The 18,367-nt window shown below is 35.3% G+C and overlaps 3 protein-coding genes across 5 annotated transcripts; all 3 read left to right on the forward strand.

The window, feature by feature from the left end:
- The first annotated feature begins 2,874 nt into the window (after window positions 1-2,874).
- LOC108219044 (transcription factor TCP20) lies at window positions 2,875-6,161 on the forward strand. Of its 2 annotated transcripts, none has more exons than XM_017392287.2 (3): window positions 2,875-4,141; window positions 4,653-5,211; window positions 5,524-6,161. In XM_017392287.2, exon 1 carries the CDS (start codon window positions 3,242-3,244, stop codon window positions 4,001-4,003), a length of 762 nt encoding a protein of 253 aa, XP_017247776.1. In that variant the 5' UTR covers window positions 2,875-3,241; the 3' UTR covers window positions 4,004-4,141; window positions 4,653-5,211; window positions 5,524-6,161. The 2 variants fall into 2 exon arrangements, with proteins under 2 accessions (XP_017247776.1, XP_017247777.1); XM_017392288.2 differs by having other exon boundaries at window positions 4,653-4,914; window positions 5,664-6,161.
- Window positions 6,162-9,094: 2,933 nt separating this feature from the next.
- LOC108219043 (ACT domain-containing protein ACR6) lies at window positions 9,095-12,127 on the forward strand. 2 transcript variants are annotated; one of them, XM_017392285.2, is made up of 7 exons: window positions 9,095-9,434; window positions 9,692-9,737; window positions 9,840-9,954; window positions 10,061-10,128; window positions 10,455-11,063; window positions 11,287-11,391; window positions 11,490-12,127. In XM_017392285.2, exons 1-7 carry the CDS (start codon window positions 9,388-9,390, stop codon window positions 11,838-11,840), a joined length of 1,341 nt encoding a protein of 446 aa, XP_017247774.1. In that variant the 5' UTR covers window positions 9,095-9,387; the 3' UTR covers window positions 11,841-12,127. The 2 variants fall into 2 exon arrangements, with proteins under 2 accessions (XP_017247774.1, XP_017247775.1); XM_017392286.2 differs by having other exon boundaries at window positions 9,097-9,434; window positions 11,499-12,127.
- A 2,818-nt stretch (window positions 12,128-14,945) lies between these two features.
- LOC108217330 (GRAS family protein RAM1) lies at window positions 14,946-17,464 on the forward strand. Its single transcript, XM_017390166.2, has 2 exons — window positions 14,946-16,061; window positions 16,239-17,464. The coding sequence occupies exons 1-2, from the start codon at window positions 15,117-15,119 to the stop codon at window positions 17,358-17,360; spliced, it is 2,067 nt and encodes a 688-aa protein (XP_017245655.1). The 5' UTR covers window positions 14,946-15,116; the 3' UTR covers window positions 17,361-17,464.
- Window positions 17,465-18,367: the final 903 nt, after the last annotated feature.

Genomic DNA, 18,367 nt, shown 5'->3' on the forward strand with positions numbered 1-18,367 from the left:
CCAATTTTTTAATATATACGATTCGGGATGGATGAGTGCAAAATAAGCAGGGGCAGATAAATGTGAATATACGTGTGTGTTGGTGATTGATTTGCACGTCAAAACGTGCTTCCCATTCTCCAAACAGAACCAAAAAGAGGACCACCCCCAGTTAGATTTTTTCTTAACTCGGAGTTTTAAATCTTTAAAGTTTGCCTTCAGCAGAGCAAGATTTTAATTTTCAGGAAATTTTTCTAGGAAGTGTGCGTTTATGAAAAGACTACCAAACTGAACTGCGTAATATATTATCGAGTTATGGCAATAATCTTGTTCGAATTCAGATAAAAATAAAGAGAACGTATATTTTGGATATTTTCCGAAACTGTACAAACTAAAGTTAGGTGGATTATGTGGCAGTTTAAGTAACGAAAATGTTGTTTCATAAACTAGTAACAACGTGCAGATATGATTATGTGACTGGTGATTTGGTAAATGTTCTCTCCGGGCGAAGCAACCACCTAATGTGACCTGGGGCCAGTGCCGAAGCAACACAGGGGGTGTTTGGTTCATGATAGGGGGTGTTTGGTTCATGGTTAATAAGCTCGGTTAACGGGAATCGGAACCTTAATCCCATAACAAGTGTTTGGATTAGTTAGTTGGTGCTATGGAATTGAACCCCAATCTTTTTAGGTGGTTAAATCATACCCTTTCTACCCCTTGGGTTACCATACCATTCCCATTCCCATACCTTCCATTCTCATTCTCGATTCCCATTCCCAACCCCAATCCAAACACCCCCATAGTTATTCCGATACTCATATTTAGAATAATTCCTTTTTATCGAACTCCCTCCATCCCGTTCAAATGTATACTAACTTTTTGATACATTTTTTTAAGATTCTTTTAAAGTATAGTTACGTAATATATTTTTAAATAATTTTTTATGAACAAAAATTTGATGTTTAAATTTTTATTTTTTTAAAAAAATTAAAAATATTTATGGAACTATACTTCATAAAAGCATCGAAATGCGTGCAAACAGTGAACGTGTATAATTCAAAGGGAGTTTTAACATAGGTCCTGGTCCTCTTGGATTGATAAATATAGCTAAGAGCATCTCAGAGTCCTAATCGGTCCCCTAAATATATAATAAAATATGTATCTTTTAAGGGATTACTACGTTTTATTGAATAGGAACTCCAACTATTTACATTCTCTATTATTATTATAATATAATATTCAACTTGTAATAAGAGAGAAAAAAGAAGGAAAGAGGGGGAAAAAAAGGAAATAAATGAATATATTATTCTTCAAAATAGTATAAGGAATAACTCCACAATCCTTAAAAATGAAGAATATAGGGACATCCTAACTTTTTGACAAATCGCTAGTACTGGAGTTGTGTTTTGTATCATATTCCTTATTATACTCCCTCTATCCCATTTTAAGTGTCCTGTTTGACTTTTGAATGGTCAAATTGACCAAATTTTGACTGAGATTTACACATATAATATAATTTTTAAAAATAAAAAAAATTATGTCACTTTAAAGTACATACAATATACTATAAAATGTAATTTTTAGTTTTTTAAAATAATAACAAATTTGTTCTTTATGCTTGGTCAAAAGTTGATCAATTTGACCGTTGAAAATCAAAACAGGACACTTAAAATAGGATGGAGGGAGTAGTAGTTTAGGACATCATAAGGTGCCGAAAGTACCTAATAATGATTCGTTTATTTGGAAGCAGAACTAAAATTTCAACATTATATTCTTGGCGTCAAAATTAAAAACCGCAACGGCTACAGGATTCTCTCTCACACAAGAGAATGATATATGTTCCCATAAATATTTTTCTCTTCTCACAAGCGACTGAATTATTAAAGCACGCTGATCCAACATAATTCTCAATCTCATAATCGTGACAAAGCAATCCCGCCATCATTCACTATCGACTTATTATCGTATACAATATAAAAATACTTGTGTGGTAGCAATTTGTTTGAAAATATAACAAATTTTGTCCAAAATATTTGTTTCTCGTTGTGAAAGTTTTGTGATCGCCTTAATTATATAACAAGACAGAACGTCAAGTGAGTCAAGACCCATCAATGCTTGAATTAGGTGTCCTCATCTCTAGCCTCCACATGCACTCGCATCTCCCTTGCACCACAAGACGAGACGGAGATTATTATACACATAGCTTTGTCATACAAGTCTTGGTGTTACAATGATAGTAGCCACCATGTTATCACACTAGCTTAATTGACACGCGTATCCCGCTCTCATAATTATCCACATCAATTTAACTACAACAATTCTCAATAAATAATTATCGAGTTTCTAAGTCCGAGTCCGAATCCTAATCCGTGACAGATGATTAAATAATTATCGAGTTTCTGAGTCTGAACCCTTGACAGATGATTAATTAATTATCGAGTTTCCGAATCTGAGTCGGTGATAAATGATTGGTGTAATATATTTAATAAACGTGTTTTTATTCGATACTCCCCATGTCCCAATGAATTGTATACGTTACTTTTTGGCACGCTTTTTAATGCTCTTTTAAAGTATAGTTCCACAATATTTTTTTGAAATTTTTTTTTCTGAAAAAAATTTTAACGTTTAAACTTTTATTAAAAAAAGAAAATTTTGAAAAAACATTATATAATTATATTTTATTAGAGTTTTGACATGCGTACAACGTATACAATCCACCGGGACGGAGGGAGTATCTTTGAGGTAGTGATTTATTATTAAAAATATTTGTTTTATAACGTGTGACCAACAATCATCGGGTCTGAACCAATTACCAAATAAATAAACTAAGGGAGCATCATGTTATAATTATATGTGTGTGTTTTTGGTGAATTTGTGCAGTTGAAAAACCATAAAGAGTAAAAGCTTGTCCCATCAAAATCAATCAAGTGTGCACAGTGAAAAGAAAAGCAGAGGAATAATTTGAGTGTGAAAATCTTGACAAAGCTGGTAATTCAGGCAAAGTATGATCAGGTGCTGCTGATTTTCAAGATTTACTTTTTGTCTTTTACATAGAGGAGTATTTGATATAAGCAGTGAAATCATGTACAGGTAAAACTTAAAAGTACTAACATTTCTGTTATTTCTTGATGTCACCTCATCCTTTAATTACTCACACACAGCTTCCCTTTCAAATAATTCAACAAAATAGCATACTATTATTGCTCTTGAATACACAAACGCCCCTGCATCAAAGCTGTTGTGCTGGATTTTAAGGCCAAGCATGGGTGAAAGTGATCAAGCAGAAGTGAAGGATTTGCAGATGGTGGTTGCAGAGAAAGAAGAGGGGAAGAAGCAGTTGGGGCCAAAAAGAACATCAAACAAAGACAGACACACTAAAGTTGAAGGCAGGGGAAGGAGAATAAGGATGCCTGCTTTGTGTGCTGCAAGAATTTTTCAGCTCACAAGAGAATTAGGACATAAATCTGATGGAGAAACCATTCAGTGGCTTCTACAGGCTGCTGAGCCATCGATAATTGCTGCCACGGGGACCGGGACGATCCCGGCCTCCGCCCTGGCAGCAACAGGGGGCTCTGTTTCACAGCAGGGAGCTTCTTTATCTGCAGGATTGCATCATGAGTTTGGTGGGACAGGAGGGAGTGGTAATAGTAGGGCCAGTTGGGGGAGACCCCAAATGGGCTCAGCAGGAATATGGCCCCCTGCTGCTGCTGGTTATGGTTATCAACCATCAGCATCTGGTCCAGTGAGTAACAATTTGGGACAGGAAAGTTCGAATTACTTGCAAAAAATCGGGTTTTCGGGGTATGATATGCCTGTTAGTAATATGGGGTCTATGAGTTTTAGTTCGATTTTGGGTGCCAGTAATCAGCAGTTACCTCCTGGACTGGAGCTTGGTCTTTCGCAGGATGGAAATATTGGGGTTTTGAGCCAGATGTATCAGCAGATTGGACATGCTAGAGTGCACCAGAATCAACAACATCAGAATCCATCTTCGAAAGATAATTCTCAAGGTTCAGGACAGTAGATTGGTGTAGCTTGGGGTATCGGTGATTGGTATTTGTATGATTTTATATGTGATGGAAAATGAGAATTCTGTAGGCATTGGATTTGGTTTTGGGACTGTGTTTTCTGTTTGCCGCTTCATCCCTGACTCAATATACAGGTCTGATCATTTTGGTTTTGAGTATTTTCTTGTAAAGCTTAGGTATTTAATTACAATTATAGAGTTGTAATGGCCTGCATGTGAAAGGCCTTAATTTGGAAGTAGTGCTATATGTATCTGCACGGTTGCGCTTATAATTACAGTTTGGGACATTTTCAGGTCACTCTGTAGTGTTGGAGTCTGCCTGTAGAGTTTTTGGTTATGATCTTAGGTTACATATACAGATTTTACTTGTGCAACTTCCTGAAACTTTAGTATGATGTTTGTGTTGATTGACATAGGATTTGATCTGTTACTAGAAAAACATGTTTTCTGTTGAATGGATTTGCTGGTCCAGTTTTCGTGTTTACTTGATTAACTATATTGATTAGAAAAACCATATATCTTGCTTTCCTTGTGTAGAAGTTCAATTCTGCATAGTGTTGAAAGAATCCTTAAACTTGCAGTTGCATGTGCTTTTTTCCTTTTTGTCATTTCTCTTTGTTTTTGTTGTTCTTTCTTAAAAAAATAGGAACAAAAATACTCAAAGGCATCCCCAGTATGAAAATATTCCTCATCTTACAAGGACCATTGCAGTTACAGGATGCATGCTATGCTTCTGTATTAATTACTCTTCTGTGCAAGTCCGATGTTGTAGAGTTAATTGTTGAAAGGTAATCGTTCTCGTCTCTGGAAACCAATATTCATGACAGTTATACCACTTGGCAAGATTGTGAGGACTCGGAAAATTGAAGGAGCGGCCTCAGTCTCCACTTTGTTCATCTGTCAGCTTGGTATGTAACACCTACATCATTTGAGTGTTCATCCCTATTTTACTGTTTTTATGTGCTTAATATAAGTAGGCCTGTCTGTTTAAGTATCTTTTAGGAATGCTCTCCAACAAAAACAGCACTGTTCTGCTTTACCCAAAAAAATCATTCCATTTTTTTCACATTCTGTTTCCTTGGAGTGGTAGACATTCTGTAACTTTAAATGCAGGATATCATTTGTGAGTTGTGTTGTCAGCCTAGTTAACATTCTTATATGAATTTCCATAGACAATCTCTTTCGCGGTTCACTTCATCTTTAATGTTGTGTTTGGGTGGGGTGAATGATTCCAGAAGGAATGAAATGAAAAATGAACTATATTATGGACAATTGTTAAGAAATTTCATTCCTTCTTACATTCCATTCCTTACTTCATGTGATAGATATCACATCTTCAATTTGAGATGGAATGCTCCATTCTCTCATATTCTCAATTTCTTTACAAATCTTATCATAGCAATTTTGCACTCTCTCAAATTTTTTCCAAAACTTCCTTCTTATCTATATTAGTTTCAAGTATTTTTACTCATTGCATTTCATTCTAGTCCATTCTCCCCAACCAAACACAACATAAGGGTTTTGAGAAGGATCACCAGGGAATCACTTGATCTGATGTTATCGCTTTTGCACATAACATGAATAGGTTTCTCGGCAGAATAGATGTCTAGACTTCAGGTTTACTTCAAGTTATCATTTAGTCCTGTTTGAACTGCAGCCTGCGCACAATACAGCCTTTGTTAATGGATTTCTTTCCAATATCTGGCGCAACAACAAATCGGATTGTTGACAATTTGAGAACAATTTTTGGTCCAATATCCGTTCCATTAAAGCAGGCAGGATGATAGCTTTCATTCTACTTGTTGAGCAGGGTAATAAATTGGTTATATGCAATGAAAACCCTTCTGTGTCTGCCTACTTCAGTAATATAGGAAATTTTACGTGAAAGATACCGCAAATCTTATTGAAGTACAATCACAGGTTCCACAAATTTTAAACAGTTTTACCCAACATTGTGCTCCGAGAGATTTTTAAATGTATTACACAAAGCTGATTTTTAAATGTATTACGATTTTAATATATAGTAACTAAAATGATGACTAGTGAGTCGTGGGCAAAATGCAAATTGCTCATTTTGCTTTATAAAGAAGACAGCTTGTGGTGACCTGATGATTAGTTGCAAAATTATTATGGGTAAAAAGCCTTCTTTTGAAAATTCTTCCCTCCCCGCCGTCCACGAATTGATTGTTGATACTTGAATAGTTGATCCTTAAGTATGGGATTGAATTTTTAAATTTACTTTTATTATAATAAAATGCATATTTATTGATTTAAAATAAATGATATCAGAGTAGAGTAGACTAAAATTTTGGATTGCGGCTGCTGCTCTGTACGTCTCTTGAACCGCCAAGCATCGGCCAACAACAATTTTAGAGTAATTTTATGTTTAATAATGTATATATGGAGAACAAGAGGCATATCAAAAAAACAATTATTTATTTTTTGAAATAAAGAAACCAAATTTACTTAAATTTATTAAACGGAAGGTACTATCGTCAAAATAGGGCATCATGGTTACCATTTAAATTCTTTCTAAACTGTATAAAAGAGTAAAAGTTATTTCCTGTTTTTAAAGTTTGTGAAATAAAATTAAAAAGTTTCTAGGGGTAATCCTACAAAATTTAGGTGGAAGAATATAAAACCATGTACAAAATGTCGGATCCAGTAGAGCTTTTTGAAGAATAAAAATGCATATATAATATACAAACAAAAAACTGTCTCTTTTTGTCAAGGGCACACGCTGGGTTTTTTTTATCTTGAATCAGACCTGCATATACCTTTACAGTTTTTTTTTTTTGAAATACATATACCTTTACAGTTATTCGAGAAGATATTTATTGGACCTACTTATTCTGTCCTTATATTTATTTTCTCTGATATGATCTTTATCTTCCAGGAATCTTCAGGAAATTAAAAAGAAAACTATAATATCCAAAGGATTGTGTAAATTTCCTATCTAAGACACATTGAATACATTAGCTTACATTCCAATTTTCTGATTCATTATTAATGAATTGTACTTGAATAGATTGAAATTAGAATTTCATGTCCAGTAAGCAGATACATCATTATTCTCTAAATATCTTTTGAAATTTTATGTTATATGTATTTATTTCGTTTCGGACCTAATTCCCAACAATCATCTCATCTCACACACCGTGAATATTTATTATGAATTCTCTCTATGTGTTTGTTTAATAATATGAATTCTATCTATGTGTTTGTTTAATACTCTATCCGTCCCCGGTGGTTATTTACTGTTTGCATGTATTTTGAGACTTTTATAATGTATAATTTCACAATTTTTCCTAAAATTTTCTTTATTTAATAAAAATTTAAATATTAAATTTTTATTCAGAGAAAAAAATTTAAAAAATATATTATGAAACTATATTTAAATGAGTATCGAAAACCGTGCCGAAAAGTAAAAGGGACAGAGTAATTTGAGTAATCATGTGTTTCCTGAACCATCCTCCGATATACAAGAGGTCAAGAGGACGGAAAATATCAGAAATGATGATAGAGTAGTCCAAGAGAATAAAAGATACTCAGTTGACACTTCCATTATATTGCGATATGATTAGGCTCAACATTTGCAATTTGCAAAGCAGTAAAAAAGCAAATGACTCAATGAAGTGAATGCGATGCTAGTGGGTCCTCCTGCTGCCGCCACGTTTGCACTTTCTACACTCGTAGTTCTAAGATAAGAAGCAAGGAATAGTATACTCGTTGACTATTTGTAGTTCATAAATCATAACATTAATAATTCATTTTAATTGGTAGTGTAAAATGTTATTTGATTTTATTTTGAGCAGCAATAAGTTGGCCAACAAGGACGATAAAATAATTATATTGATTTAAATAAGTTAATGGTCGAGATTCTGTTGTTTATATTAATTTTGTAGGGATATTTGAATACGGACGTGTATGATTTGGTTAAAGCGAAAAGGCAGCCGTCTAGTGTCTACCAGAATCGATGAGTGTACACATCAGGTCAGAATAATCAACGGCCTGTTACAATCATTGTTTTAGAACTCGATTCACACGTAAAATTGTTCTTCTTACGATAGATTTTTGCACAGTATATATTCAAAAATTCAATCAATAGAGATTCATATGGTTAAAAAAAAGGTGATTTCAAGTAAAAAATAGATTAAAAATGAGAAGTAAATATGTTAACAAAATGTTTGAAAAAAAAGTAGAAACTCGGGTAGAAAAGCTAACATTCTCAACTTATTAAAAATGCTACTGCTTATTTACACAAACGGGTCAAAAAAATCAGAAGTCAGAAGCAGCTTATGCTTCAGTAAAACAAATGGCCGTTGGGTATTTTCAACTTCTTAAAAGTGCTTCTACTTATTTACACAAACGGGTCTGAAGCTTGAAAATAAACGGGCGCAATATCTCAAAATATTTAAATATTGAAATATATCATATGTATGTTTGTTGTACCAACAATTTTACGAATATTTTAAGAGCAACTCCAACCCGATGAAATCATTAACTAAAAATTGAACTAACATATCACAAATAAAATAATATAGATAGTTTTTTCAAAATCTCCCTATCAATATCTTTAGTCAAGCCTTTGCATGGCGTCAAATGTCGCGTCATCGAGTAACATATTAAAATATTATATTCTATTTATAATAATTTGAAATAATAATCTACTATTTTCATGATATATATATATATATATAATCGATATCATCAAAATAATATATATCACAAATTTAACAAATTTTACATAATATCTTAAAATTCTAATTTAATCGACTAGTAATCATGTTCTAAAAAAATAAAAGTTCTGGACAACATTCCAAAGATCATAAATGACATGGAAGATTCTTGAATATCTTTTTACATAATTTTTTATTTGAATCACAGTTCTACCTTTTCTTTTTTTCTTTTTCTTTTTACAGTTTCACATAATGTTTTCTTACTATATATATTAATAAATGTATATGTTAAATTGGAAATATTATCTTTAATAAAAATCAAAATTCTAAAACGATCTTTCTTTTTCAATATGTTTAGAAGAACTCTCTTTAAAATTTGGGAAAAGCTGAATATTATGCTTAATCAGTTTGTTTATTCATTTACCAACTGACTGTTGATCTCTCTCTCTCTCCACTTTATTTTTAGTCTTTCGTCTCTCTCTGTCTCTGTAATAGCTCCTCCGCACATATTGGAGGCAGGCAATTCATACATACACTCCTCTCTCTCTCTCTCTCTCTCTCTCTCTCTCTCTCTCTATCTCTCTGTATATATATACCCACCTACATATATCTATAAACAATTCTTGTTTCACCAATTCGTCTCCTGCCGATTTTACTTTGTAACTACACATATATATTTTTTATTAATTTGTTTCAGAGGACATGGATGATGAGTACGCCAAGTTCATCAGGAGAATGAACCCACCCAGGTTCGTCATTCCCAATTCCAATTCACCCCTTTTTATAAATTTTATTATTAGCCTCTGCCCTTTTGTGATGATTTTTCTTATGATCATCATATATTGATTATTAGAACTAATTATTTATTGTGATCTCGTGTGGTATTGTTGATGATCTTTTTATTTAATGAAATTATTGAATAATAGTAAAACCCCCATTTGGATTTATTTTTTTTTGGTTGAAATTTTGGACTTTGAATTACTTATTTGATACTTTTTGGAAACAGGGTCACAATTGAGAACAATTCTTGTGTTGATGCAACTATTATCCAGGTATAATTTGTGTGTTTTGTTAGCTTGTGAACTTGTATTTATGTTTTGTTGTGTTGCTTGATTTCTAAGCATTCTATTAAGTGGTTTGTCACTTGTATCTAGGTTGACAGTGTTAACAAGCATGGAATCTTGCTTGAAGTGGTCCAAGTTCTTACCGACTTGGACCTTGTTATTACGAAAGCATACATCTCATCTGACGGTGGATGGTTTATGGATGGTATCGTCTTACTAAACTTTTTAAATTTTAGTAATTATCTGAATAATTAAGTAGGGGAACGAATTGGTCTTCTCTTGAGTCTTACGGAATTAAATTTCTGTTGCAGTGTTTCATGTGATTGATCGGGACGGATATAAGATTACAGACCAAGAAGTCATCAGATATATTCAAGAGGTATGTTGATTGGGTATTCAGTTTACTTCATAAGTAATTGCCATTTGATTTTTGTTTTAACCTGAACTCCTGAAGCATGATGAAGTTTGGTTTAATAGCTAAGAAGTAAGAAGTAGTTGAGTGTGTTGAAATATCTTAAATACCTCCTATTAGCAGGGGACACTTAATAATTATTATTAATAAAACTTCACATATCTGGAAATTAATGTCGGAATTTATAAGCATCTTGGTTTTTTTATAAAATTAGCAAGCATAAAAATATACTGAAAAGGGGAAACCCAATATCAGTGACCTGGGGTAAAAATTGTTTGTTGCCTTTTCTGCAGACACTTGAAAGTGACACTTTTTTCGTGTCTCCTATAAGAGGGTCGGTGGGATTGATGCCTTCTCAAAATCACACTGCGATTGAATTAGCCGGAATGGACAGACCAGGCCTACTGTCTGAAGTGTGTGCAGTTCTTACTGACCTTCACTGTAATGTAGTGAATGCCGAGATATGGACGCACAATGCTAGAGCCGCAGCTGTGGTTCATGTCACTGATGACTCAACTGGATGTGCTATTGAAGACCCAAAACGGCTCTTAACAATCAAGGAGCTCCTTCGAAATGTTCTTAAAGGAAGTAGTGACTTGAAGACGGCTAAGATGACCCTTTCAACGCCTGGTGTCACGCACAGGGAGAGAAGACTGCATCAAATTATGTTTGCTGATCGGGACTACGAAATAACTGAAAGCTCTAGAGATGGTAAAAATGATGACAAGAGTTCCAGACCACATGTAACTATTGGTAATTGCATTGAGAAGGACTACACTGTGATAACTATGAGGTCTAAGGACCGACCTAAGCTTCTATTTGATACGCTTTGCACTCTAACTGACATGCAGTATGTAGTCTTTCATGGTGTGGTTCACACTGGGAGGTTGGAAGCTTACCAGGTAAAAACTGATATCGACTACAAAATGAGTTTCAACGACCGAATTATTGTTGTTGCTTTACTCTATATATATATATTTACTTAAATATTAAAGGTACCATAAAAAAGTTTTATAGGCCTTTGTTCTAATATACTTCTGCACTTTTGAGAGACTAAACAGCTTTCATGGAATGTAATTACTCAAAAGTATCTCTAAATGTAACTGACAAATATTTTTGATGCAGGAATATTATATCCGACATGTTGATGGGATCCCCATAAGCTCGGAGGCAGAACGAGTGCGTGTCATGCAATGCCTTGAAGCGGCCATTGAGAGACGAACATCTGAAGTATAAACAACTATCACTATATAAAATAATAATTATGTGCCTGTTTATTAAATATGCATTAAAAATACTGGTTGATCTTGCACTAAAGTGTTTGCTAGTTTATGCAGGCACTTGAACTCCAACTTCTTACAGAAGATCGAGTTGGTCTTTTGTCAGATATTACCAGAATCTTCAGGGAGAATAGTCTCTGCATCAAAAGAGCAGAAATTTCTACGAAAAGTGGGAAAGCTAAAGATACATTTTATGTCACTGACGTGACTGGTAATCCAGTTGAGCCCAAAATGATTGATTCCATTCGGCGACAGATTGGACAAGCTGCACTGCATGTCAGACAGAACACAAGTAATTCACCAACTCCACCCCAAGAGAAAACGATAAGTTTTCTCTTTGGGAACCTCTTTAAAGCAAGAACTTTCCATAATCTCAAATTGATTAGGTCTTACTCATAAATCTGGTAGTGGATATAGTCTATGAAACAGAAACAGGATAACTTGATCTGTTATCCCAAAGTATCGGTGTGAATATATCTCTAAGATCGCTATTATCGGGTGTTACATCTGACAGTAAAAACCAGGGAAAGGCTTTAGTCTGTATGTATCATGATCCTTTGTGCATAATATTACTTGTACAGTCTAGTACTAGGAATGTACATAAATAGGGAAAAAGTTGTGCATACGTATTGTTTTACAGTGCCTCTTGTTAATATAATCTACCTGTCGCATATCAATTAGCAGAATGCTAATGATCTATAGCAGTAATTTGGTTGCCTTTATAACAGGGATGATTCTTGCTAACTTATGGTTGCTTGATTTAATATTTATATGCAAGCCTGGGTAGTGCTACATTGTTTTCTTGGTTGATACCATGGCAAAAATGATAATTTTTTTTACCATAATAACTTATGTCAGTTCAAATATAAAAGCAGGAAATGTAAGCTCCATATCAGTGAGATACACAAACCACTGAACAAAACTGGGAGAGGAGACTTGCTCAACATGGAATGTAAAAATGGTCTTTCCTTCAGTTTCGGCAGATTCAGTTGAAGCCTTTTTCAGAATGCCAGTGTTGTCTTTAGGTGTATGATCCATAATAATAGCCCAGTTCTTAGAAGACCATTATCCCAAATTAGACGGCCCACCACCCCATGATATTCGAAATTAGACGGCCCAAACCCATGGAGTATTCGAAAATATACTTTTACCAATAAAGCACATATGTCATGACCAAGACCAAGTTCTTCGAAAATCAGAATATAGGCAGAGTCATGATCCAAAAAATGAAAAAATATACAAAGTTTAGATGATATCTCAGTTTTAACCGAGAGTGCGTCCACGTCATCACGCACAAAATTTTCTTGCCAAACGCCAACTAACTGTGGAGCAAAACCAACCGGAACCGAATATACCGAAATAAAGTTCGGTCCGATCCTAATGCCCGACCACATGCTCACCCCTGACCACAGTCTTGGAGTCTTGGACACATCAACGGCATGACTACTGATCCAAGACTTGGACACATCAACGGCATGACTACTGATTTTTATACCTTATTATATTATTTATTTTTCTAATTTATTTAGAAGTTCACATTGTATATCTTTAGAATTACCACTATTTGAGTAGTTTTAAACAATAATAAACAACTATAGTGCAGATGAGCAATAAAATAAATAAATAACACATATAATAATTTGATTAGCAACTATTTTAACAACAGCAGAAAATGTTTTTGGGCCTTTTGGTTGGGGTGTTGGAGTCAGGTTTGTGGCTCGTCTGGTTAAAAAAAATAAATTAAAACTGATATTTCAAAACTCCAGCAATGGATAATTAATACTTCATCTTTGTGTATGTATGACGCGATATCATTTCAAACTGCATAAACAAAATACGCCAATACTTGACCTCTGTTAGCCAACAAAACCGCCAAGATGATTTAGGCACGCTCCTTCCTAGCTACCTTCATTAGAGCTGTTCACGAACCGAGCCGAGCCGAGTTTTGACCGAACCGAGCCGAGCTTTAATTTTTTTTCTGACGAGCCGAGCCGAGCCGAGCTTTTTAATCGAACAAAAATTGTGTTCAAGCTCGGCTCGTTAACTAACGAGCCGAACACGAGCTTGTTCGCGAACAAATACGAGCCAAGCCGAGTCGAGTCGAGTCGAGTCGAGCTAGAAAAAAAATAAGGACAAACCGCTAGTTGACTCTTAAAATAGCTAACCTAATAATTTCAATTTTTTTGAAACTTTGTTTATATCACTAAAATGTATATATGTTAACATCCATACAGTTGGATCGGTAAAAAATATTTTTTAAAATATTGAAACACTAAACTAGGATTAAACACTAGTTAGCGGTACTAGTCAAACTTCTACTTGCCTGTTAAAAACCAAATAAAATTATTATTTCCTAAAATTTTGTTTACATCACTAAAATATATATATATATATATATATATATATATATTATGTTGAATTCTGAGTCCAATAACATATATAAATTATAAAAAAACCCCGAAAATATTACATTTTTTCGAGCTTTAACGAGCCGAACTCGAGCCGAACGAGCTCGAGCCGAGCTCGAGCCGAGCTCGAGCCGAACATACTAAAAGCTCGGCTCGAGCTCGTTTACTTAACGAACAATTTTTTGTGTTCGAGCTCGAGCTCGTTAACTTAACGAGCCGAGCCGAACGAGCTCTTAACGAGCCGAGCTCGAGCTTGTTCGCGAACAGCTCGGTTCGTTAAACAGCCCTAACCTTCATGACTTCATCTTTGTGTATATACAAAGCGATATCATTCCAACTGCATAAATTCTTGTACACTCTTTTATATTATTCAGGTCATTTTCACAAATATATGCTTTATAATATTTAATTGCAATCTCCCTCTCTGTATCATTCTCCAACCAATCGCCCAGTCTTCATCAGCATGCAAGGAAGGCAGCCATGTACTTCCCTATCTGTCCCCCTAATTTCTTTACGTTATTTTTCGGCACGTTTTTCCACACTTATTTAAAGTATAGTTTTAAAATATATTTTTGAATTTTTTTTTCTCTGAATAACAATTTGATATTTAAACTTTTATTAAAAAAAATTTGAGAAAATAGTCATACAACTATATTTTATAAGAGCCTCAAAATGCGTGTAAACAGGGAGCGTAAACAACCACGGGGACGGAGGGAGTATTATTTTATGCAAGAAATGGTCTGTTTCAACTTGAAGCTGGGCCGGCTCAAGAATTTACGTGGGTCCAAAACAAATATTGTGCCACAATACATTGTTTAAGCATTTAGGGTATATGCATAAACAAATGCTCAAAACATGACAAAACTGCCCCCCTAGGAAACAACTAAACTCGGTGGTGGTGGTGAAGTTATAGAGGTTATTCAACTAGTCACTCCCCTCCAAACACATCAAATCTAAATTAACATTCTCTTTTTAACTCTCCTGCCAATAATATCTACACTCGAGACAAATTTTTCATCGCACGTAGTATTTTATGTGCTTAATTATTCGCGTTTTAAATACACGTCCTGGTCTTTACCTTTCCGTTATAAACAAGTGCTGAAAGCTTAACATCTCCCGACTCTTTATAAGATAAAACAAGGGAACACAAGCCTAAGGTTTAAATTTTGCCCAAATCCTTAAGATTTCGAAAAGGAAGGGAAAAGAGAGAAAGGGTACCAGTTGGTCTATTACAAGATTCTTTGTTTTTTGTTTACTAGAAGATTGCATGGTGAGGGAAAGGATGATGATGAATAGTACTTTGTGTGGGAGCATGGAGAGTTTGAAGAGTGAGAGTTGCTCCAAACTGCTTTCGAATTCTTCCAGCACTTCGTCGGTGTTGGAAGCTTCTAAGAAGGATCCTCTGCTCTCGGACTCGGAGAAGAAAAGCTTAACTCCCTCAGTCTCAAGCCTTAACTTTGATGCCCTCAAGTTTGATGTGTTGGATGGAGAAATGGAAGTCCAGTCACCTGATAATTCTGCACTATGGCAGTCATTTTTCACCGATCAGCTCGACGGAGGTGACTTCATGATCTCATCCCCTGTGAGGAACTTGCCTTCTCCTCAAGGTACAAATTTTGGTAATTACCATAGCAATTATGTGCAGTCCATGCATGGACAGTCTCTTTTAGGATATTCTTCTCCTCCGCGGGCGCTATCTCCCCTAGGGCCTTTTAGCAGTATACACAATAATAGTAGTAAGGTGAAGGGAATGAGTCCATTGCACAGAGTTTTGAATTCTCCTAATAATCAAGAGTTTATGCAAGTGGAGAGCTTTTCCCTACCAGCCCTGGAGAATTTCTTGGATGATTATGACAGAGAGGAAGATTTCGGAACCTTGAAAGGCTTTGGTGCTGGTGGAGGCTCTTATGATGAGGCCCTCACAACAGTGCCAGCATTGTTGGAGTGCTTGACTCAGCCAAATAATTCCACCAGGTTCTCTGGATCCGAATCAACCGTCCTTGGAGGTAATTCTCAAGGAAGTGATGGTCTTTATCAAAAGAAATCAATGGTTGCCAATCCGCCACTTTTACAGCAATTAGAAGAAGAAAGGGAGCAAGAAAAGAAGCAGCTGCAGCAACAAGCACCCCCACAAAGAGCTCAAGACCTCCAACAAGCCCAAATTATTGATCATACTTTGATGGTTCCTCCTCTGTCCTTTGCCCCGGAGCAGGTAAAATACAACTCTTTAAAATATATCGATAGAGACCAAATTCAAAAATTTTATTGATAAACCACTGGTTACCAGTTCTCAGGATTATATTGTATTCTAACATCGATGATAAGAAGACGGAAAAATTTACTATACTCTTATAGTTGCTTAATTGAAAATGAACTCATGTGTTTGCAGGAACAAGAAAGTGGTCTTCAACTGGTGCATCTACTTCTAGCCTGTGCAGAAGCCACCGCAAAAGAAGACTACATGCTGGCAGGACGATACGTGCACCACCTCAACCGAGTTGTGACACCTCTCGGGGACTCCATGCAACGCGTAGCGTCCTGTTTCACAGAAGCCTTGAGCGCGAGGCTAAACGCAACACTCACAGCCAAACCAACATCCTCTAATTCAAAGCCCTTCACCCCTTTCCCTCCAGATTCCATTGAAATCCTCAAAATCTACCAAATCCTCTACCAAGCATGCCCTTACATAAAATTCGCACACTTCACCGCCAACCAAGCCATCTTCGAGGCCTTCGAATCCGAACAACGCGTGCATGTCATCGACTTGGATATTCTCCAAGGCTACCAGTGGCCAGCTTTCATGCAAGCCCTCGCAGCCCGTCCAGGCGGCCCTCCATTCCTCCGAATCACCGGGGTCGGCACCTCCCCCGAGGCTGTCATGGAAACAGGCCGATGCCTAAGCGAGTTAGCGCACTCGCTTCGCGTGCCATTCGAGTTCCATCCAGTCGGTGAACAACTCGAAGACTTAAAACCACATATGTTCAACCGACGCGTTGGCGAGGCCTTGGCGGTTAACTCCGTTAACCGCCTCCAACGCGTCCCAGGAAACAGCCTCGGGAACTTACTCACCATGATTCGAGATCAAGCCCCGAACATAGTAACCATCGTGGAACAAGAAGCAAGCCATAACGGCCCATATTTCTTAGGCCGATTCCTCGAGGCACTTCATTACTATTCGGCTATTTTCGACTCCCTCGACGCCACATTCCCTCTCGATTCGGCACACAGAGTGAAGGTCGAGCAGTGCATATTTGCACCGGAGATACAAAACATCGTTGCATGTGAGGGATCCGAGAGAGTGATGAGGCACGAGAAGCTCGAAAAGTGGAGAATGATAATGGAGAGTAAAGGGTTTAAAGGAGTTCCCCTGAGTGAGAACGCGGTGACTCAGTCTAATATATTGCTGGGATTGTATTCTTGTGATGGATATAGATTGACGGAGGACCATGGTTGCTTGCTGCTAGGGTGGCAGGATAGAGCTATTCTTGCTGCGTCTGCATGGCGATGCTGATTTTTTTTTTTAAAACATAAACTCAGTATTTATCGTTGAATTAATAATATTCATGATTTCATGTCAACTTTTTACCCTTTTAGTTCCTATTTATTTTCCTTAAATCTTGTAGACTGTATCTAATTTCGGCCTCTGTTTTTAATTGATATACAATCTGATTCAAGCTTTTATGTGTATTATTATTATCACGGGACCTATTAACAAAGAAACCTAACCAATTTGTCATTTTTTTTGTCAAAAAATATTTAAACTTTTTTTTCACTAACCATCTCAATAAACTTACAAAATCTATGAAAAAATTTGATCAGAATTACTTATCGCTACATAGGTTAACCATCATTAACACATATTTTATGTAGCAACATGACTAAAATTAATCAAAAATTAGTAAAAATAACTAAAAAATTTATTTTTGTGAAGATTTATATACAAGATCTAAAATAAATACAACTTGTAATTTTGATACAAAATTTCGTGTCCGTGAGTTTTAACAAGTAATCATGATGATTAAGTAGCTTATTTGACAAATTATAACAATTCAAATTTATATAGTAAGAGAAAAAACAAAGAAAAAAATGAGACACTAGACAAGTACGGTTTCACTTTTTTTCATGTTATCTTTTAAATCAAAACTAACAAATATTATAATATAAAATCAAAATCCGCTAATTATTCTTAACTAGAACCGGTAGAAGTTAGGGACTTAAGCAGAATAATTAATATAAATTAAATTTAAATAAATTATAGTTCTTTGGTACAGATGGTGAAAACCCTTCGATCTTTTCTGTGGCGTGGGTTTATGAAATTAAAATATTAAAATTATTAAAGAAATAATTATATTTATTAATGAATGAGCAATATGTTGCAAATATGTGTATAAAAAGATGCAAATAAAAGAAAGATACTTAACAAGTTAGATTGGTAAATTTAATCATGATTTATTTTATATTTATCTTATATAATTTTAATAAAATTTATTGGGGTTGTTAGTGAAGAGAAAATATTTT

The sequence above is a fragment of the Daucus carota genome, chromosome 4, assembly GCF_001625215.2.
Source record: "Daucus carota subsp. sativus chromosome 4, DH1 v3.0, whole genome shotgun sequence".
Lineage (NCBI taxonomy): Eukaryota > Viridiplantae > Streptophyta > Magnoliopsida > Apiales > Apiaceae > Daucus > Daucus carota.

Excerpts from the sequence above, each read along its gene's own strand:
- LOC108219044 (XM_017392287.2), top strand. The coding sequence starts at position 3,242 with ATGGGTGAAAGTGATCAAGCAGAAGTGAAGGATTTGCAGATGGTGGTT.
- LOC108219043 (XM_017392285.2), top strand. The coding sequence starts at position 9,388 with ATGGATGATGAGTACGCCAAGTTCATCAGGAGAATGAACCCACCCAG. Across the intron at positions 9,955-10,060 it reads CGGTGGATGGTTTATGGATG|TGTTTCATGTGATTGATCGG; the intron begins GTATCGTCTTAC and ends TTTCTGTTGCAG. Across the intron at positions 11,064-11,286 it reads GGAGGTTGGAAGCTTACCAG|GAATATTATATCCGACATGT; the intron begins GTAAAAACTGAT and ends TTTTTGATGCAG.
- LOC108217330 (XM_017390166.2), top strand. The coding sequence starts at position 15,117 with ATGGTGAGGGAAAGGATGATGATGAATAGTACTTTGTGTGGGAGCATG. Across the intron at positions 16,062-16,238 it reads TGTCCTTTGCCCCGGAGCAG|GAACAAGAAAGTGGTCTTCA; the intron begins GTAAAATACAAC and ends ATGTGTTTGCAG.